This window comes from Nyctibius grandis, chromosome 1 (assembly GCF_013368605.1).
Source record: "Nyctibius grandis isolate bNycGra1 chromosome 1, bNycGra1.pri, whole genome shotgun sequence".
NCBI classification, from domain to species: domain Eukaryota; kingdom Metazoa; phylum Chordata; class Aves; order Nyctibiiformes; family Nyctibiidae; genus Nyctibius; species Nyctibius grandis.
The window spans coordinates 44,087,362-44,112,520 of NC_090658.1; the positions used below are offsets into that span (position 1 = coordinate 44,087,362).

The 25,159-nt window shown below is 38.9% G+C and overlaps 1 protein-coding gene across 1 annotated transcript in view; it reads right to left on the reverse strand.

Annotated features, from left to right (window-relative positions):
* Positions 1 to 381: 381 nt before the first annotated feature.
* Positions 382 to 25,159, reverse strand: part of ACTN2 (actinin alpha 2) — a 71,835-nt gene continuing 47,057 nt past the window's right edge. Inside the window, exons 10-21 of the mRNA XM_068420438.1 lie at positions 24,482 to 24,712; positions 23,173 to 23,320; positions 21,468 to 21,618; positions 15,669 to 15,777; positions 14,690 to 14,830; positions 14,113 to 14,295; positions 12,825 to 12,959; positions 12,157 to 12,336; positions 11,643 to 11,789; positions 4,144 to 4,209; positions 3,080 to 3,238; positions 382 to 1,722 (exon numbers count right to left, since the gene is read on the reverse strand). Coding sequence (XP_068276539.1) covers positions 1,564 to 1,722; positions 3,080 to 3,238; positions 4,144 to 4,209; positions 11,643 to 11,789; positions 12,157 to 12,336; positions 12,825 to 12,959; positions 14,113 to 14,295; positions 14,690 to 14,830; positions 15,669 to 15,777; positions 21,468 to 21,618; positions 23,173 to 23,320; positions 24,482 to 24,712 — 1,809 coding nt within the window. The 3' untranslated portion in view covers positions 382 to 1,563. The remainder of the gene's footprint in view (positions 1,723 to 3,079; positions 3,239 to 4,143; positions 4,210 to 11,642; positions 11,790 to 12,156; positions 12,337 to 12,824; positions 12,960 to 14,112; positions 14,296 to 14,689; positions 14,831 to 15,668; positions 15,778 to 21,467; positions 21,619 to 23,172; positions 23,321 to 24,481; positions 24,713 to 25,159) is intronic.

Consider the following 25,159-nt stretch of genomic DNA (forward strand, 5'->3'; position numbering starts at 1 on the left):
GCATCATTACATGCTTAACATCTGCACATGAGGAAAAAGAGAGGTACAGAAAAGTTAAGGCCAACATCTTCAAAAGCATTAGTGCCCAAATCTCATTGAAACCAGTCTAAGCTAGGAGTCTAACAAGCTATGGACATCTGTGCTCAGGTGACTTAAATAGAAACTCTGTCCCACTCATGCTGAGCTCCACCTCACTTCATGAGGCCATAGCTGTCCCTCCGGTACGTAGTGACTGTTGTTCATGTAAACACAGTGTATAGAAATGTATGACATACTTTTTGAACTTTTACTTATAGCAGACTGAAACCTCCTTTAATGTTCAGAAATATTTCCAGTTCTTAGAGAGAACCACTAGACGATTGCCAATGACAGAGTCTCATAAAGTTTTGAAAAGCAGACTTTATTTAATAGGCACATCATTGCTTTAATAGCACTGGGCTGCACAGCTCACTTCACCATTTGTAAATGGTTTTGTTTGATTACATTGCATTTCCTCAGTGTCGGTAGGATTCAAGTAAAAAAGTTACTGCTTTTACTTCTCTATCATTTCTCAAGATGGAAAAAAAACCCAGTCCAACAACTAGCGCACAGGAGCATAATACAGACAGGACTGGCTGCGATCCAGTAGAAGTCAAGACAAACTCTAATTTGAGCACTGAACAGTTAAAGCTGCAAGACAGCCACACTACATTTGCTCAGATGGGATTTTGCATCACGCAGGATAGAGATGAATGTTGCCCACTAACACAGCAAGGGACTGGCTTTATTATACTGACAAACAAACTGTCCAACACAGACATGAATGAGGGTTTCAAAGCAAAACAGGTCACATGAAATTAGCTTCCTTATTATTTCTGATTATAAAAGTTGTACTCCCTCAGCTGCAAAAGTTAAAGGCTTAAAAGAAAAGTACTGCCTACAGAACTCTAAACCTGCAATTTAATCAGCTTTCCCCCCCTATATTACAATTCTTTGTGATAAGAGAAAACCATCTTTAAGAGACAAAAACATAGCATTCTGGATTATTTTCATAATTAAGTAAGTACTTTACTTGGTTGATATGTTTCTTCCCTGAAAAACTGCATTTTAATATTTTATTAAATTCCACCAGTAGAAGCATACAAAATCAGAAATCATTAGAGGAAAATAATATTTCTCTACGAAAGAAAAAATCATAACATAGTTTTATGAACATCGTAAAAGAAACACATATGGCATTGAAACATTTTGAAAATGGAGAAATATTTTGTGAGTTTCAATGTTCTTAGGTTTTACATTCTATTTTCTGAATGGATATTTCCAAAGTTAATATTCTGCATTTTTTTTTAATATATTTTCTAGCATTGTATAGGACAGACAACCTAAAACCAACAAGGCAGAAATCTAGCGTGCTGCACATTTTAATATACACTAGTTACTTTAGTTACTAGCACTTTACACTGACGGTAGCTACTGTATTTGTAAAACTTGTTTTTAAATCAGCTTGTCAAAGCTTTTGAGAAGCAATCTGGGCAATAACGTGGGTATTTTTAGTGTCTACCATGAATACGGCCAATTACAGAATCAGAGGTCGCTCTCTCCATACAGTGCTGATGAAAAAGAGGTGTAATCCAGAGCCCCAGGAACAGAACCTGGGCCGGTGTACGGAGGCATTCTCTTGATGCAGTACTGAGCCTGCTCAGGAGGCAGCTCTCGACGTAACTCATCTGCCAGGATGTAAGGCTGGGAGGGGGGAAAGGATTGACAGATTCAGTACATATTCTTCAAAAACACAAAAAATATTTATTTTCTGTAGCTTTGACTAATAAACTCAGACATCCTGCCGATTTTCCTGAGACCAAATATTTTCCTCAGTAAATTCCATCCCTAATGATGAGTTGAAGGGGACAATCCTACCAACGAACCGAGTAGGTCAAAATCCAGTCTCGGGATATGTGACAGTGTATGTTAGCTACCGAGCACTGTGCAGCCATGTGTAGAGGGCTACTGATACAGCTCATCCGTGGATAGGTAACTGGTATCTCTAAAGTGCTCTACTGCCCCTTCCACAGTGATAGGACAGACACATTTTCAGTTAGATCCTATTAGTTTCAAGGTCCTAATAAATTTGTAATGAAAGATGCATTGTTGATCTTAATGCTTTGCATTTATGATATGAAGGATAGCCTCTGTTAACAGATTTGACATTATTTAAAATAGCAACATAATGAAAACCATTTTTTCCTGAGACCTTGGCTTTCATCTTCCACATGAATTCCTACTGAGAACATGTCTGGAATTCAAAATGTGGTCCACAGTAACTGAGATCACAAAATCAATACAAACCAGCCAGAATGAGAAAATCAATAGAGCGAGCTTGGGCAAATAGACCTGTACTGTTGTGATCTCTCCTTTCTCCATAGCACAGGATTGGTTTCCTGGCAGCACTGTTTATGGCCCTGACTCCTCCAGAACCTCTTGTGTTGCCATTTCATTTTTCATCTTCATACACCACTCACTCGCCAGTGGATCTGGCTGTGGGGAGGAAAGTATGCCAAATTCAGGAGCTTCCTCCACATACCCAGTAACTAGAGGAAGCCTCCTCCTCCACCTGCTTATCCTAGGAGAGGGGTACACCACATTGCATGGCGCTGTTGAATGAGCTGTCAGGTCACAACATGGCTCACAATTAGATATAGTCTTGTGCAGCTGACCCAGGCCCTGTTCCAGAGGGCCAAACTCTGCAGTGAAACATCCAGACAACAGCGTGAAAGGCAGAATGAGTTCCCCTCTAACCAAGGCTTTTTGTGGAGATAACCTGATGTACAATATATCCATTATACAGACATACTGTCTAAGTGTTGTCTAAGATACCTAATTTTATGTTGGCTCTTTGTGATATGAGGGTATACAGACCAAGCCTTGAACTCTGCACCCATATCCACTGAGTGTCTTGGTTCCAAACAAGAAGAAAAGGCGAGTGCTTTCTCTGAAGTCTTACAAACAGATTACAAAGCTTCACTAGTACTATTAGGCTTGTATAAGGAGGGCTAAATACGAGAGCTATTGAATCCTTACAGCGAGCAGCACCATGACTGACCTTATCTGAAGCCAGGATTCTGAAGGAGGCTATCACTTGCTCAGCCGTGTCTGTGTCTGCCGTTTCTCTGGTCATGAAGTCAATGAAGGACTGGAAAGTGACGGTTCCTTGCCCATTGGGGTCAACCAGAGACATGATTCGGGCAAACTCAGCTTCACCCTTTCACAGAATGCAAAACAAAAAAAAAAAAGGTCACCGTAATATCAATTGCCAATAGCCCGTGTCTCTCATGAACCAGGAGGGACCAGTGGTTACAAAGTCTTTAAAACATCTTCCTGACTTAGGAACATAAATGTCAGAGTCAGTAAAATCTGGGATCTTAAATGCCCACCCCCTTTTGTAAAAAGGACTTGGTGCTTTTGAAAAATGTATTCTTTGTCCTAAATACATAGTATGTAACTTTCAATTACCTTTCTGGGATTTCTCCCCCCTCCCACCCTCCCTTAATGCCTGCTTAACTTGTTTTAACTTAACGCTTTATTTTCCAACCCATCCTAAACCCATTGTAATTTAGGTACCGCACAGAGAGGTGAAACAATAGCCCAAGAAGCAGTGTACCTGCAGACCCACGGAACTAAGAAGGGAAACAATTCTGAAAGTTTCATGCTAAATATAGGACAGTTCAACTAATGCTAATCCTTTTTTCCACTAAAAAGGGTGAATTTTGGGGGAAATTTTTAGAATAAATGAAGGAAAGCAAATGCAACCCCCAAAGCTAGTTTATGAGAATTAAACAGCATCAGACTCATTCTTCCTCATGCAGATAAAAAAGGAGAAAGAAAAAACAATCATTTAATAACTGTTAATTTCAACTTTTAAAGTTTCCTTAATTCAAAGAGCAATGCAGCGGACCATAGAATATGGTTTTCCAGTGTCTAGTTTTAATTTTAACTTCCTTTTGAACCATTTGAAAATAGAGAAAAAGCAAAGAAAAAAGAAACTAGTGTCTCTAGTGTAAATTATATTATTAGTATTCTGTCAATTTAAATAAGCTTTAGTGTTGCTGTGGTTAATGTTATAAGCTGTAAGCAGAATCAGTTGCCATTTTTTCTTAAAATTCATACCAAATCATAACCCATTGAAATTAAGCAAGCTCTGAAATCATCGTGGTCCATCAATCCATTCTTCCTCTATTGACCAAAGCAATGTAAGGAATATAGAAGGGAAGGTTTGAAGAATCCAAGGTAATTTCCAGAAAGATGATGCATATTGGATCCAGCGTATGAACAGTATTCATTGATATTGCCAAGCAGGTCACCAGAATCATCAGTTTTAAAGGAGGAAGAAGTAACTAACATATTACACACAGGAAACAGACATTTTCACCACAAAAAATGTAACATTAGGAAAGGTCAGGGGAGAGATAAGGGAAAAGAGGAGGTGAATGAGACAAGAATACAGAGAACACAACCAGAGAAGACAAAGAGAAGGGCAAGGAGAAAAGTTTGTTACTAAACTAGTCAAACTCAAGAGATGCTCAAGCTGCCTCCCTGATATGAAATGTCTTTGAAAGCTTCTGCATGGGTTGCTGTCATGACTAAAAGTATAGTTAAAAACAGTCTGAAAAGAGTGTATCAGCGACTATTTGAAATACTCCACTCCACAGCCAAGGTAGGTTCACTATGAGAGCTGTCTGCTGACATGGGAAATAAATACAGGGATTTTCCTTCTGACTGCAGGCTATCAAGACCTGACTACAGTAGAGAGATGTGCGTACTGGCTTAAAGGATGAGACTTGCAAAACTTAGAAGGAGGTCAGTTGAAGACCTTGTATAAGAGGTTGCTCATTTTCCAGGCAATAATCTATCTGTGGCACTCCTGGCTCAGAGCTGACTAAATGGCATGATAGTAAGAAGGTAAATAAACGTTTCCTGTGTGTTGTGATACAGTGTAGTGGTTCGGAGAGAATTGTGTCATCCTAAATCAGGAGAGAGCAGTAGAGAGCTTGTGTTGAGTTTGAGGACAGGAAAATTAGCAAAAGTCTGAGTGCAAGAAGCATAGGAGCTCCCCCTAGTTATCTAGTAGAGTCCAAATAAAACATCTCAAACCAAGTAAAAGATTCAACCTGAAAAATCTTTGAAAAAGGCATAGAAAAATATGGCTCCAAGTGATGCTGACAGTCTGTCTAATCCAGTTGTCTTCCCAGAGGAAGGATCTTTTCAAAGCATTATGACCAACACACTGGAGTTTAAACTCACAGTTTTTTTGGCTGTTATTATATTGGCCTATCTGAAAACGGAACAATATCAGTTTCCTCTACCTGTACGTCATTTCCAACCTGTCCTAGACTGATGAGGCAGGCTTTAAATTCATCAGAATGTAGATTGTCAGATTCATCCTAGCAACCCATCACAGGTCATGCATTTGGGAAGGTGAAAGGAAAGAAAGAAAAACCACAGATCAGGTTAGTTGGTTAGCAAAGAACATTCTACTCTTGTATTAATAACCGTGTTTTTACAGAAGTTCACGGAAACGTAATGTCAACATATTGCAATGAATTACCTAAAAAGTGTACAACTTCTGCAGTTTCATGCTTTAGGTTTTTTCTTAGTGGAAGAAGGTCCTCACTTCAACTATAGAGTTAAAACTGTGCTTCCTCTACAAGTGCTTTTTTAACATTTTTGCTCATAAGGCAATTTTTACTCTATTGAACTGCCATTTTCTTCCTTCATTTTCTATTTCATACAGTGTATGTGAGATGCAGTAAAAAGATCACTGAACCCGTGCAAAACATTTTTTTCCCACTCAATTACTGTTACTTCGCTTCTGACCTGATAATATTACTTAACAACTGAATATGCACATCTCAAAAGAGAGCAGAAGTACAAAACAATTGATTTCTTTTCTAGATCCAAAATAAATTTATAACTGACATAACTTATTTTCAGTTATCTGTCTTCTTTAAGAATCTATACAGTAAGGCTTTGCTTTGATAACTGACTTTAAAAAAGCCCCACTGAATATCAGGTTAAATGGCTGCTAGTAACACCACATCAAACTGGATCATTGTTTTGAACCAATATTTTTTTCCATTTTGCAGGTCAAGAAATTCACACTAACTCCTTAAAAACAGACTGGCTCGTCTTTTTCTTCCTGTTCATACAAAAGGTGTCCTGTCAGAGGTGTACTTCAGATTGAGTTAACATGAATACAATTAAAGAGATGTTCCAAGATGAAAAATTATTACCCTTATTGATTTTACAGACTGACAGTTTGGAGAAGATCCAGGGTTTTCTGTCTGCTACATATTTGCCTGCTGGATGAATAATTTATTTTTTAATATTTCTATATAGTTAGGCATAACTAAAACTATAGGAGTTTTAACAAATGCACTGGGTTTATTTAATATACTAATAGGATAAAGTGGTGCTTTATTAAGTTTATAATGCCATGCATTTTTGACATGTCATGCTGTTATTATATTGACTCCCTCTGCATCAACCTCCACCAGCTCCATAAAGGGAAGATGAAAAATAACAGTGGGAAGTCAATGATGACAGATAAAGCAAAGCTGCAAATCTGGAGCAGCATTTAGTTAAAAGCCATAATCACAGTGAAATTTTTTCCTTTAATATTTCCATTTTATAGGATAATTCTTGCTATAAAGCATTCAAAATGGTTTAGTTTATTCTGAAAATGATAGGCTGGCTTGAAACTCTCAAAAACCATCCTGGAGACCAGCTACAGCAGGTCACACCAGGAGTGAAGTCAGCTCATTTTACCTTATTTCTAAAGCCAAAGATATTACTGTGTGATTGCAAACAAAATGACATAAAAATGGGAGCCAAGAGCCAAATCCTGTCCCTCCACCTCCTCTACCAGGTGTTGGTAGAGGACTGTTAGCTACTTGACTACACCAGGGGGGTGGGTGGTCAGTGTGTGCATGAGCTCCCTAACCAGGCACACATGGCAGCGGTAGTTGTGCAACAGGTAGCAAAGGGCAGACGGGGGTGAGAGGCACCAGCACATCTACTGAGAAACCATTTTCTTTAGGAGAGGAGCGCAGTGGTTGTGCTGGAGCTCGCAACCGTCATCTGGTTAAATGGGACTCCCCAGTGAGGGTCCAAGTTGTTGTGCCATGTGCTATAGCAGATTCTCACATTCTCATAGTGAATTTTTTTAATCTGCATCATATATGGTCTAAAAAGGCATCTTTGCCTTTGCAGTACGTCAGAGTTTCATGGGATACAATGGCATTTTGCAATTAATGCATAGATCAAGCCCATGCAAGGGCTTTCTCATTGGGAAATGGTTCTTTATATTTATTTTTATGGTTTGCAGATCAACATGAAGCATTGAAATTCATTTTTTAAAGCATATAAATAACCTTGCCTTGTTCATCTTTTCCTGCCAATATGAAGTAAAACACCGAAATCCCCTTCCGTGTTTCATTACTAGTCCCCAGAAATCTTTTCCTTCCCCTTTGTGATTTATATGTGGCCTTAGAAAACAAGTGAGCTTTGAGTCAAAGTAATCCATTCTTAAATATGTCCTTCAGTCTCCTGAATGCTAATTGACCTGCATAAGCCTGATCATGTGGTTCCTTTAATAGGGAGCTGTTGTTTTTCTGTTAGTAAAATATAGGGTGGCATGATGCTATTGTTCTGCATGCAGAGCTCCTACTTAAAATCTGTAGTTTGCACAAAAATCAATAGTAGAATATGTTAACAGCCATTAGGATATTACATGCAGAGCAGCTGCAGATATTTTATCACATACTTGGCAATCTTATTTAGAACTTACTAAATATACTGAATCTGAAAAAGGAATCCCTGCATAAAAAGACTTCAAAACCAGTGACTGACAACATATCTGTGTTGGTGCCCCAGTTTGTCTGCATACCCTAATACAGCTATGCACCATTTTGAACACTTCTAAACTGCTTCTGTGATTCAGACATTGTGTCCCACTTTTTTTTTCTCTGTGCAGTCACATTAAGGAAGGAAACATACCAGCATTGCTAAAGATTTATATTTATACCTACAACTAGACTGTGCTTTCAAGCGCAGCCTCCAGCAAGGAGTAGTGGGTAAGCAGCATCATCCTCAGGAATAACCTCTGGGGTACCAGCATGCGTACAAGCCTGTTGGAAACACAAGAGCCTGGAGGGCTGTCCCCTTGCCCCAAGGGAGGCAGCGTATTTACCGCTTGCCTTTTACAAGGATGACTTGTAACGCTTTCTGTGCTAGCACATCTCTGCCGGTGGATGCACTGAAACAAACACAACTCCTCCTGCCCTTGTAATTCTTATATGCGTGGTGCCCACCTACTCACTACAGTTTGAGAATCAGGGGCATGTAGCCCCCCCCCCAAAAAAAAACCCGTTGTAAAATACCAAATAGTTTTCTTTCGAATAGTCAAGATATAGAAGCCATTTAAAACAATTCACCCAATTATTTAGCTCTCTTTCAAAGGATTAACAACTGCAAAATTAAGCCCCATAATGGATTATGAACTGAAATATTTTTAGTTTTTTATGTATTCTTCCTGGGGAGGAAGATATGGGTTCCTCCCTCAGATTTATAAGCAAAAGAAGTTGTTTCTAGAAGCACTCTATAAAAAGCTGTTAGGTTTATGCGTACCAAAATATATTCTTTAAAATGGGAACGGGAGCTACTCTGCATATTATTACTCCACTGACACCCTCAACACACACTAAGAGTCAAACATCAAGATATGTCTTAAATTGGAGAAATGCCACAGAAGTCAGAGCTATCACATGCATAAATGATTCTGTTGTGCTTAGGTATTTAAAGCCTCCTCGTCAGGGACAGTATTAATTTTTGGGATCTTTTCTGGCTGTTCATCATTGTGAATAGCAGTCCAGTTCTTTCGTGTATTTTTTAAACTATGTCAGGCATTCAGAAATGATGCTAAGCACCACAAAATTATTACATATACTGCTACATGGAGAAGCCAGTATTTTTCATGTTAGTGCTTACATTTAGATGATCCAGTTTAATCTTCATTTCTATTTAAAGTAATCAAGAGCATAAAAGAATCCATTACTGCCCTCTCTATCTAAATTCCAAGTTTAGAGTCTTCGTTATTTTGTGTACCCTGAAGTAACTCTGAAGCACCCTGGGTTTCCTTTATTCACTAACACTAAATATTTGAGTCCGTAAGGACATAAGAAGGATATAAAAATGAAAAACAAGCCTGCCTCTCTTAAATATGTTTATTCAATGTCTCCTAGCCTGTGTAGATTGAGTCACATCTGCCCATTAAATTACAGTGTAATTTAATCAGTATAAGCTTCTCTTTTATCAGTGTTTCTACTATCTGTCCCCTGCAGAAAGTCTGGCTTGATGGCTGAGTGGTTTTAGATCTCACCATCTTCCTTTCTTTAACTTGCATTATGCTACTAAGAACATAACTGTTGCACTGTGTCAGTGCAAAAGTCCTCCTAGACCCATTTCCCATGTCTGATGCTAAGGGAAGGAGTATACTAAAGGGAGCATATGCAAAGTGGTCCTTCCCTTAATGTGATCCTTCCAGGCCTCTTTTTTAAGGCCTTTTGATTGTATCTATCTTGGAGGAAGGTAAGGTTTGCAGCTAACCTCGCAGTCCAGGCCCAGGTTGTTGAGGCCATAGAAACTGATGAAGCATCTATCTCCTGCTTCTGACCCGGCCGCTCAGGCTTCCTGCAACAGAAGCAAGGGCAGAAGGGACACTGCCTGAAGCCATGACTCCTTATAGCCTGAAGTAAGGAGACAGCTAGGGACAGGCAAGGATCTAGTTGCTAGGAAGCACTTCTGTGTTGCACATTATTGTCATGGCCCATCTCCAACCTGCCTGCAGCTGTGTGACACGAGCGCCCTCTTCCAGGCCATACAACCCTTCCTAAGGCCTTGCTCTATTGTGTCCTTTGGTATCTCGAACTCTTACTGTACCTGCAAAGCCTAAAGATCCATAACAATAGGGCTGGTTGGTGCAGGATTTAGCTTCTCCCTTCAAGACCTTCTGAGGCACCAAGAGATGCCCATAATATCTCCTCAGCTGCTGAACAAGCCTTGCTGCAAGCATGACAGGGAACTCATCTATGAACTACAAAGATACAGGGATGCTAGAAATGGCCATCTAGTGTAAGATATACTAGGATTCAGTCACCTGGCTTCCTTATCTTTAGGGAGCTGTCAAATCTTTGTGCAAAGACCCTGGTTTCCCTTAATAGGGTCTCTCAAATACTGGCATGTAATTTATCCAGGCCTGGTACTCTGTCTGCTTTTAATAGCTCTAATTGCTCAGTTATCTGCTCCAGTGCACTGGGAAAGCCATTTAGTGTGCTACTTCCTTCCACCCCAGGAAATTTATCTCTGTTTCTGTGATGTTATCTTCTGCTTCCTGAGAAAATACAAAAAGGAATTATGCGGCACTAGAATCACATTAAGATTTTCCATAAAATCTGTTCCTGGTCCCTGTGTAGCTAACCTTTCCTATGCTTGTGTGTTTCTTCATAAAGCAGAGGTTTGGCAATTCTGCTTTTCTTTCTAAACAACTAAGGATATTCTAAAGAATATTTAGCAAACTATGACTGTCAGCATCCAATGCACATCATGTTTAAGTCCAGGTATGGGTAACCATTTTGAGTAGAGCTGGACAAATAGGATGTCAGTGAAAACAAGTGGCATTTTGCTATTGCCTGAAATTATTTGAAGGAGCCAACTTGTGATAACAGAATGTAAGCTGGGGGTTAAGCACAGTCTGGTAAGTACAAGAATCTGTACTGGGAAAAAGACAACAGCCTGGTGCTGCATTATGGTAATTTTTTTTTAGTATTCGAAATGTGAACTTGGTGTTGAAGGTGGGTTCATGTGAGCACAGAGCCAGCAGAGCTAACTCATCTACAGATTGCTTTCCAGCTGGGAATGTCAGATCCCTGTCTGCATGTATTTTGCTATTGTGTCTATGAATAGGTATCTTTTTAACCCTCTATCCATGAATACGGCTTAACTCACAGAAGAAGTGAGTTAAGTTTCTTCATGATACTGTTTTCATCTCTACTTTTTTATTCATCCATGATTAGGTAACTGAAAAAAACAGCCTCTTATTTCCCATATACAGACAGAAAAATAAAGGATTTTTCTTGACAGCTGTCAGTGCCCCAACTATATTCCCTACAAAACTATTTCTAGGGGGACAAGTTGTGATTAAAAGAAAGAATAACTGTAATCCAGATTACACCTAAATTTAATGAGATGGAAGATTCTGGCAAGTACATAGAAAGTGCTGCACTGCCTTGAAATAAAGGGGCATGTTATTTTCCAAAACACAGAGATTTATCCAGTTCTGCTTGTTACTTGAACAAATACTCAACCATATTAGCAGAAGTATAATTTTGCATTACATTTAAAGAGTAAAAATTAATCTTTAACGTATCTGTACAATGCTATGATTTCATAAGGCTGTAAATTCTTTGTTAACTGATCTTTTTTGCTGTTTCAAAAAGAGCCCATTGCTACTGCACTTGCAGTTTTTTAAAAGGCTTACGTTTGGAATGAAAAGAAACTTGCTTTTGGGAACAATAAATATTGCTAGTCGAGAAAAATCAGGGGTACTGTACCCTGTCAAAATGATTGAACGATGCTCTGAAGTCATTCATTTGTTCCTGGGTGATACCCTTGGCATCTCTTGTGAGGATCTGAGTCTCAACCTCATTGATAGTTCGAGCAATGGTGGTAAGTAGGAGCTCCCATCCAACACGAATGTGCTATGAGAGAGAAAATACTGATTTATTAAAGAATCAAAAATATTCTTCTAAGAGTATAAAAAGTACAGTAAGCAAAAAAATTAGCTCTAAATATTTATGTGATACCTTTTCCATACCACTAACTCTATATTACAACCAAGGATCATTAAAAATAAAAATGGCCTTCAGAAAAATATGGAACTGGTTTCTGAATGGGTACTTCTTCACTAAAAGTAAAAATAAGTGAAAATAAAATAAGTCTTATGAGATTATCAGAAAGTCTGCCAAATTCCATCCTCTGTTGCAGTCTCTTCACATCAGGGAAGGTAGTTCTATGGCAGAAGAGGGCAGAATAAACTCAGAAGTACAAAAGGGAATAAATGGCTACCTCCATAGTATAGTTGGTGTGCTTGTTGTCAAACACCAGGGCTTCCTGTATAAGCTGATGATCTCCTTCCAGTTTGTCAATGTTGTGTTTATAATTAATGATATTGTGCTCATATTGCTTCAGCTGATTCATCTGGTCCTCCAAAGGCCCTGTCATTTCAATAGAGCTGCGGGCAATTTCCTGTCAAAAGAAATAAAGACATCCCCCCGCCCCGCAAAATTTAAGCTTCAGATTTGCTAATTTGACCAACGTTCACATAAATATGTAGTATTTTCATACTAAGAAGCAATAGTAATAAAACCTTCATACAGTGGAGATGATAAATTTTACTGTAGAAAACACATTTCAAAAGAAATGTGGCACATTTATTTCTGGAATTAGTATTGAGACCTCAGTGATCCTGGTATCCTTCCTTTACAGAAAGCAGAAGCTAAATAGTAATTGTTTAGTGATTGATTTTTCAAAGCTACATCTCCTGCTCACCATCAAGGTACCACTTGTACAAGCTTCCACAGTTTTAAAAATCATCTTAACAGGTGCTAAATACTTCAGGATCAAACAGCTAGTGAACTATCATGGAGACTGATGTTGTCCTGTATACAAAGCAAAGATAAAAAATTATAAACCACTTTGTTCGTCAGCTTCTGTGTGAGGGTCTTGACACTCACCTCCATCTTGGTCTGGATCCATGGCCCAATGACATTGGCCTGAGCAGCAAACTGCCGACGCAGGCGCTCGTTGGCATGCTGGCGGGCTAGTTCCTCCTGCAAGGATTGATCCCTCTGAGGCACCAGCTGCTTCACCTGTTGCAGTGGGAAAGCACTAAGTGTGAGTAGGCACAACTGAATAGTTTAAAAACAAATGGAATAAATAAGTCTACAATTACTGATTTTTCTTATCGGTCTGAAGGCTGATATCAGAAGGACAAGCCAGAAACACGATCTCTATTTTATTTTCCAATTCTGTGCTAACATAAGAAATTGCTAACATGGTCTTGGGCAGCCTGACCAGAGAGACTGACATGGAGAGAGAGGAAATTCTCACCGCTGGCTGGATTCCAGTTCAAGACAAATATTTAACTTGAACTGCTGTTAGAGCAGTTCCTTTGTTTTTCTTTTGAAACACAGGTGATTTTTCAATCTCTAAGTAATTGTTCTAAGACTGGTCGGTGCAAAACATTTTATTTGAGCACAGCCATTATGATAGGATAACATGAGACACATTCTGTCCACCATGTATATCTGAAGGTCTTGAATACATTGCAAATGCTTTTTTGGCTTACACTTCTAGATTGCCCTGGGAGATTCTGAATTTAGTCCTTATTGCATAGTTTTTATAACCCATTGAGGGTGTGTTCTTGTCCATGTAAGTTTATGTATTTGGTAAATGCATACATTCTACACAACCATTTACCTTCAGCATATTATGTCTTGGTTCCTAATGAAATACAGTTTGTGTGATTGCTCTAAGAGCCTCTCTTTAATCCCTCCCAGTAATTTTTTAAGGTAATTGCTGATTTCAGTCTAATTGGACAGAACATTAATGGTCCTAAAGATGCAAATTTTTTACAACATTTGTGAAAAGCAGCAGCTGGTAGAAGAGACACACTAACTACTGTTTATACTGAGAGAAAGAATACAATCATTTCCCGTTCTTTTGACAGCACCCCCGGCCCATCCATTAGCCAACTACCAGCACTAGCCCTAACACATGCTTCTCTTGTTCCAGCAAAAAGACAAAAAGGGTATAGGTAATATTCAGTGATGGGAGCAAGGGATATTGTGAAGCAAGCCTAGCAAATGTAAGGGAGAGCATAATATACTGTAGGAAGTTAATTCTGGCATCTGATGATCTGGAATAATTTATAGATTTACTGTAAAGTTCTCTGAATATTCTCAGTATTCCTGAACTAGAATACTATGTTACAAAGTCCTTTATGTATTTAGCATACGTTACCTTTTCCCACTTGCTACGAATCTCTTCCACAGTAACAGTGCTGTAAGGATTGCTTGCGCTTATTCTCATGTTGTAGCTCTGAATAACTTTTTCAACTTCATTCTGGATTGACAGTATGGCCTGTCTTTCACCATCTGCCTCTGGCAAAGTAGCTTTAAATTGATCATGTGCAGAGATTAAACTCTAAAATCGGAAACAGAGAGGGAAAGCACAAAAACTTTAATGTTCCTTCCAACATCTGGAAGATCTGCTGTAAATAAGCTCAGCTCCGGTCTCAGCCTCCCAAACACCCTGTCTACATGTATCTGTAGATACAGGAAATAATACATGTAGATACATTCATGAAACAGCCCTCATTGACTTTATCAGGGCCATCGCTTCTTCCATGATCTCTGGAATATGCTTTCATACCAATGAAGAACCCTATTTATAAGAGAGCAGGCATTGCCTGTCGCAGAGAAAATGTCAAGAGAGAAGATGTTTTTTTTTTCTTACACGTGCTCTACTCTCCAAGAAGGAAAAGCTTCTTTTCTTGTCTTCCCTATGACTGTAAGCCAAAAAATAGACAACCATTTACCTGAATTTCCTCTATGCTATGAACAATAAACATGTCCTGTAGGTCTTCCATAGCACCTTCCATCCAGTTGTTGAAAGGAGCTGCTCTTTTGGCAAACTCCAGGTGAAGCTGATCAATCGTTTCAAGCAATTTCTCCGTCCTCTGTACAGGTTGGGAAAGGTACATTCCTTTGTTAGTAGGGCAAGACCTAGCTCCACACACATACCCACCCATGCACAAAGTCATGCCTCATCTTTTCAAAAGCAATTGATTGTATTGTGGACTGATTTCACCACCTGCTTTAAGGATTCTCACTCAAGGCAATAGGAGTGATTGCAGTAAAGATACTCTCATATCCAACATGTTAAAAGGGGTGTATGCCTTTGAAGGACAACAGGTGAAATGACTTTGTCACTGCTGATATTTTAAGTATTTTTGTTATTGAAATCTATCTGCAAATCAATTAAAATCTGCTAATCTTGCTTTAGTAACTTCTTGTAAGTATAAAAAGGAAGAGTTAGACATACATTTTCCACCTTGGCATGCATGTGTGTGACTTTCTCTTTTCTTAAGGAACAAGGTTTTGGAAAGTATCTTAGTGCTTTGGAATACTCACTACCAAAAAATTAACCCAGTGCTGGACATTATCCTGTACCTCACTTGATGAAGCTGAGACAAGCATGAAAAGGTAAGCACCTAATGGCTTTTGTCATCCTTGCTGGACATCAAATTCCCAAAGAGTGGTGCTATAAACCGCATGCCATTAGTTGCTGCTTTAGGACTGTCCTTGGCAGCTGAGCATGGTCAAGTCTGCTCTGAGCAATTCAATCTGTTTGCAAATGAAACCACACCAAAATGAAATGGCGATCTGAGGAAAGGATTTATTGCTGTTTGGATGCCAAGGTGGATGCTCAATGGCACTGTTTCCAGATCTGAAACAAATGGTTCATTCTCCCCTCCCTGCCTCAGGTGAGCTGCTGACTGTTGTTATATGGTTTACCTCCAGTGCCTCTCTCCTTTTCTGAGTAAGTGTTCCCAGGCTGTCCCATTGGTCACATATCTTTTGGCATCTATCATTGACACTTGCAGCATCATGGTAGTCCAGTTCACTACGAAAGAGTGAAGACAAAAATCTGTGTGACTTTCTGAAAGACGGGAGCAATTGCATGGTCCCCACTCTTCCACTGGCCCTCAGTAATTCTTCCCCTCTTTTTTGCAATATTTCTCCTCCAGGTAAGCAAGTGTTGCAGTATAGGCACGCGTCATCTAGATATTCAGCATTTCAAGCAGCACAGCACAGGAACAGGATCAATCTGCTCTGTTGTGAGAAAAATCAAGTATCCATCTGTGACATACAGATATTAAAGACAATTAAGGTGTCTAACTGTCTTTGTCTCAGCTATTCCTGTGGCACAAGCAATTTGATCTCCTGAAGACCAGAATGCTTCAGTCTGGGGCTTTATCAAGTTTCTGAAGATTGGTACAGTTTAAAATTAATTGGCCTGAAATATATGTTTTTTTTTAAGTAATCCAATGATCCTTTCCAGCCTCATATGCTCTGAAATTATTTAACTGAGAAATAGACCTCAGGTTGCATTCAAAGCATAATGTCTCTCTCACAGGCCTGGCAATACTAATAGGGGCTGCCCAGATCTGGGGCACAAAGAACAGTGTTAGTCTTCCTCTCCAGGAACTCTTCACAGAGCTACACCCTAGAGCTGGCTGGTTCAGAGAACAGGAATCTCCAGACCTAAGTATGTCACCAGCATGAATCAGTGCATTCACAAAGGATGTAGCAGTTAGAATTGCTTTTTCACCTGCTTAATAGGCTTATATTATCCTGACAGAAAGCAACTTACTATTCTGCCTAAGACTGGAATAACTTTTTAAGGCTCTGTCCTGAGATTCTGCACTGAGTCTGTCTCAAATTGAATTTTTGATCTCAGTGGCAGATAATCCCCTTGGTTTGACTGCAGCCATCATGACCATAATAAAATACCTGTGTTTGGCACTTTGGAAGCTCACTTTTATTGGTGTTTCATCATCCACTGAATTTAGCTTTTGGCTGCTCCTTGAGGACACTTTGCCCAGTACTAAACATTGCAGAAATTGTGATTATACGACAGCATGGCAATATGAAGCTAAGATTCACTTTAAGGCTTGAACAAGACAATAAATGGAGATAGAATTTGTTCCTTTCTTTTGAACATTCTTCTTCAGGTAATTGGCAAGAGGAATGCACAGATCACTTCCACCAGTAACTTAAGAGAATCACAGAGGACAAAATGAGAACAGAGGTAGCTTTCCTCCAAGAAGCTACACTGTAGGCCAGGGGTAGTGTAGCACTGTGCCTGCTTCCTCCTCTAAGCTCAGTCAGAACAATCTGGTTCGGGATAAAGTTGAGAAGTATGTGAACCATTCTGTTTAAAAGAGGCTTCAGATGTGCTGCAATCAATCAACCATTGAAAGTGAAGAACGGTAAAACAAGTAAACATAAAATGCCATAACAATTTTAAAAGATAACAAAACCAACCCAAAATTGTGAAAGTAGAACTGTTAGAAGTAAGGAGAAAGCTGCCAGTAAGCCATACTATACAAGGGCTCCTTAACTCAAAAATTTTCCGCCTTTAGAGCAAGCCTTTTTGTTAGTCTTCAATCGATGCAACAAAAGCCATCTATTTGTTAAGGAATCTTAAGTCAGAAGCATGGATATTTGGATGAAACAGGCTGAAATATATTTTGCTGCTGTGAGTTTTTTGGCTGGAATTTGTTTTTTTTTATTATAGTATATTGACATTATTAGATGATGTTCCTGTGTGAGCTGGTGAGCTCACTAAGTGGATGGGATGCGGAGATTTGTATTCTGGTCCTTTTCGCATACCAAATCTAATACAATATGGACAGGGTATTTTTCCAGATATTCCAGGTCACATCCCTGAGAGTACTGCAAATTTTATTTTTGCTTCAATGGATCACTTATCTCCTTTTGTCTATTAAGATAACGGCAGGTGTCCTTCCATGAAAGCGAAGGACCGATTGTACCAGCTCTAGTCAAAGTCCTGGAAGGTAATGTGCAATGTTCCTCCACCAGCTCTGCCAGGGAGGTTCAGTCATTCCCCATAAGATCTCTGCTATCCTATTTCTTCCAGGGATATGTGCTGTGGACAAATAGGTAGGAGAATAATATTATCAAAACAACTTTTAAAAAGGGCACTCATGGGTAAAAAATCATAAGTTCGATCACCAAGTGGCATTCAACAGTGTAGCTCCACTGCCTTTCTAGGTCTGCTGTAGTTTAATTCAAATAAGTGTATGATCTGTGTGAAAGAACATTTTTCTGCTCAAGGCAGGAGCAGAGGAAGAAATAACAACTCATAGGAGAGTAATTACTTGGAAATAAAAAGTAGGTTTACATTCCTTGTCCTATTAATTTTTCTATCTCTCTCAACATTGAAGCTGTGAAGAGACTAGATTTCACATTTTGTAAAAAAAGGGTTTGCTTATCATGCATACACGAAGTACTGCTGCACATGTGTTACAGAGCTTCCAAGGGAACAGTCATTTCTATTTGTTTGGTTATTTGAAAACTACAGCCTTTGGAATTTAAAAATCATTAAGCTATTCCTATTGATCTCACAAGTAATTCAATCTTACCTGTAAAGAATTAAAAATTTAGTCAAATTTTGTTCTGATCCAGAGAACCACTTAAGTATGAGATCACTTTAGGAACAGTGATAGTGTCACAAAAATAACCTGCTGAGCAACATGCTTTAGCACTGCTTCAGAACCAGGCTCATGTTAATCATGTACGTAAGCACAATTTGAGCCCAGGTTTCCAGAAGCAAAGACTCTCCAAATCAGTGTTACAGATAGTGGTTGTCTTGGCTGAAAACCAGTTGCTATATTAGAAGTGATGGATATGCAACTACATTCCCAAAATTTTACCTTGATGACTGAAAACATTGAAATGAGCACACAAGACCATAAATGAATACAGCACTTCATATTACAGCTCACTCAAGTTCTAGTTAGCATTTGCTATGTCATAAATGGCAAATCCCATTTTAGAAATGCCTGACTTTTTCCAGCTTTGTATTTAGCTCTATCCAAGCCTTGTCATGCCCCATTGCCAAGGATTTCTAAGTCTGTACAGGCTGGAACACAACAATCTCATAGCAGCATCCTGGCTGGAATCACCTGCTTGCACACACACTCAAATCCTTTATCTAAACAGCACCAGATTTTAGCAACTTCAACCTTAAGCACACAGTAGACTGAGATGCCGCAGCAGAAAACATCAGAACAGACAGGAAACTGCAACTGGTAGAGTTCGAGATCACACAGCAATTGTTCTCCTTTGAAACAGCAACATTAGGCAGCTAAGAGATTAACTAAACAAAACATGGAAGTGTACTGACTTGGAGTTTAGACACAAATGCTGATTTCTGTAAGGGCCTGATCCAGTGGTGGAAAAAAAAAACAAGAAAAAAATACCCACATTGACTTCAATAGGCTTTGGATCAGGTGTCAATGGACACTTCTTAGCATTCAGACATTAGTCAATCCTTCTTTAAAAATATGAATGGAGAAAGAAATTAGCATTTTCCTCCATAATTTCATTGTGTGAGAAATTATGTATAAATAATTAAAATAAATATTTAAATAGAAGCTGCCCATTTGCTTGCAGCTAATAATAAAACTTGACCTTTATGACCTTTCATTCAGTGTTCTCCAAGGGCATTAAGCCTAACTGAGATACTAAGTCTTAGTGAAAAGTCAGGCACTGACAGCCCCATCGTATGGAGAAGCAGAGGAGTCAAAAGTAGAGCATCTCTAAAAGCAATGGGTTTTCAGCACCTTTGCAGCCCAGGCCACAAATATCTTGTTTAACTTCACACAGCAAATTACTGAAACAACTGAGAAGAGACAATCCCAAAATAGACAGGATACAGTGTTCACTGGCCTGACCAGAGGTAAAGGACACAGGGTTCAAAATGCTGGTAAGCAGATGCTGTGCTATGTATACTACATTCCCAAAGTTTCTCATCACTTGTAAAGCTGAAGCTGAATTAACAATGATTAGGTGTTTCAGAAACTTTCTTTAGTATGAAGAGGAACAAATAACTCCACACCAGGGATCAAGGCATGACAGAAGGTGTTTCATAAGCTCCCAGACTCAGTGAAATCTCCATTCTCTGTGTTTTTCAGACTCCTTTCACACTAACTAAAACCAAGGACTTACTCTGCCCACTGTGCTTTACTTTTCCTCCTTTAAACAATCTTGAAAAATAGGATTTTTCTTCTAAATGCATTTGAATTATACAATTACTGTAAGTGCTGCTGCTATCAGGTATGAACTATTTTTAGACAACTCGCTGATTTTTAAATTGTTAATGAATGTGGAGCTGTTTATGAGTCATGGTCCTTCACAAAGGGAAAAGAGGGCATGTTTTTAACACTTCATTTTTGAGTAGTAACTGTTTTGTCTATTCAAGAAGGTGAGAAACTGAAACTTGGAGAGCTGGAGCCAAGGGCAGAAATCTGAGAATTTTGATCTTGGCTCCTGTTTTGACCACTACTGCACATTTGTTCCTGTTGGCTTTTAAGATTTACACTGCAGGAGAGCAATGAATTTAAGTATGTGCCAAATTTCTAAGATCAGGAGTAGCGCCACTGATTTACAGTACAAAACCACTGCAATTAACTGCATAAGATTATAAAACCAACAGTGCTTATCTCCGCGTACACACCAAGATGACTTTACCAGAATAGGGACATCAGTATGTAACACTACAGTCCTGTCAGTGTGGGCAGAGCTTTGCTGACAAAACTGTGCTTCATACAAATGAGTTAACAACCTTCCCACAAACAACAGCAAGGTCCACCGATAAAGACAGAGTTTAGCCAGAGTAACTGCATCAACATTCAGGACTTCCGCTGCCATAAGGGCGCCTGTCAGTCAGGGACTTTGACTTTTCACATCCCTGAGCTATGTAGCTGATGTCAACAATACAGATGTAGCCTAAATGTGTTGTAGAATTGTTCTCAACTTTGGTTATAAAGCTGAGCATAGTGTGCTGAGTGAGCAAGTGTTGGTCCTGTGGCTAAGCTGATGGAACTGTGGGTGAAAACACCTGCTCTCCTATAGGAGAGCTTGTGTGCTTGATTTCTCATGTGACCCTGAGCAAGTTATGTAATTTCCATATGCCCCACTGCCCTCTCTGTAAAATGGAGACAATGGCACTTCCAAATATAATACAAAGAGATTGAAAATAAGCATGCTAGACACAATTAAATCTTCAGAAAAGTCAGTGCATTACCCACTACTATAGAGATAATTTAGGGATGTGAAGCCTTTTGAAAGGACCAATATACCTGTGGGAAAATGCTTTATTTTCAAGTGAAGATGCTTAATCTGTAATTTGTGTAAGTGAAATTATTTTCTAAGTTAAACAACTCATAGCCAGTACCTCTCAGCAGACCATATGAACTGAGAAATAAACACCTCCAGCATTCCCATCAACACACAAGACTCATCAGGAGAGCTAATGCTAAAAGATTACTGTTGAGACAATTTTAAAATGTTTGTTTTCAAATAATTTTGGTCAGCTGAATATCTATATTTGGTTGGGGGTAAGGGGGAGATGAGGGAAAGGTCTCAGTGACCAGCTCAGATAATATACTTATGAAGCTATCTCTGGAATTCTTACGTTGGTACCTATGACACTATCAAATTCATTGGAAAGAGTTTATCGCAAAGTTAAATGTCAGCAGCTGCAAGCCTTTAAATGGAACATACTTCAGCTCCTGGGCAATGGCAGCGATCTGTTCCACCCTGTCCTGGTGAGCAGCCAAATCGCTCTCAAAAGCTTCATGTTTCCTTAACATGGCGCGGACTTCTGTCAGAGAAGCAGACTCATAATCTTTCTGAAGTAAGATCTGCTCTTTGCCTGAAAGAGGAAATCAAAATGTTAGTCATTTTTTACTAATTTATTGGTTAGAACAATTGCAAATTTAGTCAACTTTTTAAACTGAGGCATGGTGAAAATCACATATATGAGATGAAGTCCCACCCTCACTGAAATCAGTAGCAAATTTTCATCAGAATAGTGTTAATTAAGAATATATATTTTTAAAGATCTCTCAGTAATTCCTTGATTTTTGCATAGGCTGTTTATACTGGTCTAAAATAGCGAGTATTGCATTGCTTGAGAAACTGGCATAAAAATGGCATATTGGCAAAAACTGGAGCTCTAAACTTGTGATAAGTCTTTTGTAGAGTGGACTTACGAAACCAGAAATCACACTGCTAGGCTCAGCTTCACTCTTACTAATGATCTGTTATTATTTTTCATGTTCTGCCTTCAATTCATTATTCATTTCAACACTTTCAAAAACAAATATAAAAAAAAAAAGAGATGTGTGGCTGCCTTTTGTATCAAACAAACACTGAATTTTAAGTGGGAAATGCCAACCTATTTACAAAAGGCTAGAGAAGCAAAGAGGAAATCAGAAACTGAAATACCACTCCTCAGTAGCTCCTGTGTTGGACAAGTGAATCTATACAGACAGCCCCTACAACTGCAGCTCACCACACGGCATTACACAGCTCTGTGAATTCTAGAGCCAGAAGGGACTATTGTTTCACTTGTTATGTACCAGCTTATGTGAAGTTTTCCCTGCCTAACAGCCGTAACATGTCACCATGAGTAGTTTATGCTCAGAAAATAGGCTCTCAGGGCTGATGATAAACACTGTAGTTTCCCTTCTAGTATCTGCTTGGCAGCCATTTACAGCCTTGCACGCTTCCAGCAACTGTGTTATGGGGTGGACTCTGGTTTACTTTCACAGTGTGAAAAGATTCTAGCTGGAAAAGCCAGAAGCACGGCAGAAGCAGGAAGACTGTTGTCAGGGCGAACAATAGGATGATAGAGCAGATCTATGTTTCATGGTCCCCAACAAAACTGTATGCAAGTTCTGTAGCCGTTAAAACTACACGTAAGGTTAGGTTACCATTAAAAAACAGAACTATAAATGGGGTGTAATCCAGGGTATGGATCAAAGCAGAAACGAGTCCTTTATCGTGTAGTTTACGTCGACTATTCAAAACATCATGATGGCCAAATGATAATCAACTCAGAATAACTCTGTTAATAATTTCACACTTAACCAGTGGTGTCACTGCATTTCTAGTTGGATTGCTGGTGTACAAATACATAGGAATGCATTAGCAGTAATGGCCTCTATTCAAATGCTCAATATTCCCATTAAGTTTGACTCACTACCTCAAGAGTATGACTTTTACAGTTACATTTCATTAGCAACATGCCTACAAATTAGGATCATGACTACAGTCAACAAAACCAGAAATTCTATTATTATTCTAGGTTTCTAAAACTGTCCAAACTACTTATGAGTGAGTTTCTGGCTGGCAAATATTCAGCACTGACAGTTCAACTTTGAAGATTAAAACATTAAAAATGTTAAAAGCTATCTCTCCTCACCATATGCCCACTGTTCATGAGTGGAAGCCTTCTGCCTAAATTTCTCAGCCAAGTGTTCAAGTCTTTCCAGTCTTCGTATTTCATTCAGCAGCCACTCTTCATAGCCCTTCTCAGCTTGTTCAAGTCTCTGCCAAGCACCGGCAATATCCTGTGAAGAGAATATATGGGAGAGAGGGGATGAAACCATAATCTCTTTTTATCCAAATTTGCAGATTTCTGATTCATTCACAATTTTGCTCCAAAAAGAGAGCAAATGTTTTTATGTCCAGATTTTGTAAAATCACAGAATCATAGAAAACGTTGTCAGGCAGCTCAGGAAGTCTTGTAGCCCAGACACCTGCTCCTAATAGCTCAGCTTATTCAGGTGGGTTCATGAAAGGAACCCCTGTACAAATGGCTTCCAAGCATAGCTACATGTTCAGTGTCTTCCCAATATATTGCTTTTGCTTCCTGTTTTACAATGTGCATGTTCTTTTATGTCATACCCATCTGTTATCAAAAGTGCTTCACTCTCAGAAGTCGACAATAGCAAAATAATTAGTATCAAGAGGATTTGGTGTGTATTTTTTCTGGAATACAAATTCATTTCACTTTCTGTGGTACGCAAAGTTTTGTGAGCTTCCTCAAAAACTCAAAGGCATGAGTAGGAAACTGAAGTAATAGGACCCTTATTTTTTGCGTATGGGGAGTGGACAACGGCCCTTTTCAGATAGTGCAATTGTCTTTTTATTAAATCTGAGCAACCAAAACACAATGATAGAACAGAGTACAGAAACAGGTTTGCTATATTCCACAGGAAATGTTTTGACACACAGTCAACTCACAATACTTATAAGCAGATGAGAATTCTTGGTACTGATTATTCTTATCTTCACAGACATAAGAAAAAACAAAATTTAATTTTAAAAAGTAGAAAAAAGCAGAAACATGTATTGAGCAATGCCTGTTTCTCTAAGTCTGATGACCAAACTGTCAGTGAAACCACTGTGAGTTTTGCTTAAATAAACAATATTTGGTCTCACTGATAGAGAAGTATTGATAACACTCCCAAAGGAAGCTCCGTATCATCTCACGTCTCAAGACAATTTGCCCTTGGGGAAAGCCTTCTAAGAGGCAGGAGCACGCTTAAAAGAAAGTAAGATTCTAGAATGAAAGGGTATGTGTAAAAAGAGTGGTTTGATATTGATAAAGCGCAACAAACTGAAGTTTCTGAGGATGACTTAAAATGGCATTTCAATCCTTCACATGGAAATTTTTGTGAGAATGTTAACAAAAAGGAGAATGGAACATTGATGCCTCCTTTACTTACTGAAACCATTTTTCCCTCTGATGGCATGAAAGCTGGCCGATTGCTGATTCTCAGTTTTGTCTGCAGAGTGTTGAAATTGATCTCCAGTTGACATTTCTCTTGGACTTTGGGAGGTTTGTGTTTGCGGCGGTAGTCCCGGAAATCCTCTAATTTCTTCTGCATAGCCTGCATTGTTTTTTCTGGGGTCCTGTTTTCCAGCCAAGGAATTGTCCGGCGAATCCATTCTAAAAGCTTTCAAACCAACACAAACAACTGAAATAAAGGCAATGGAAAAGCAACCCATATTGAATGCACAAATCCTAATCAAGTTTGCTCCATTTTAATACTAATGACCTCAGTTGGTATCAGTGCCTTAATGGCAAGTAAGCAGAAGATTTTCAAAGCTGAACAATACTTTTTAACTCATTTGCCCAGATATTCTAGGTATTTCTAGAAATACCCTGATTTTCAGAAAGACGAACACACATGTAAGTTGTCTCTTGCTAGTTATTAAAAACCTGAGTTACCCAAAATCACTTGCCACTTTCAAAAGTATTGGTCTTGATGTCTCAAGTAGTCACAATTATGAGATCAGGACAGACACCAGCCAAGTAACTCAGGTCATATAAAAATCTTCACTCAGAAGTCCGTTAGTGCCAATGTAGCACTACTGTCTTTGTGTCTGTGATCTTGGTATGT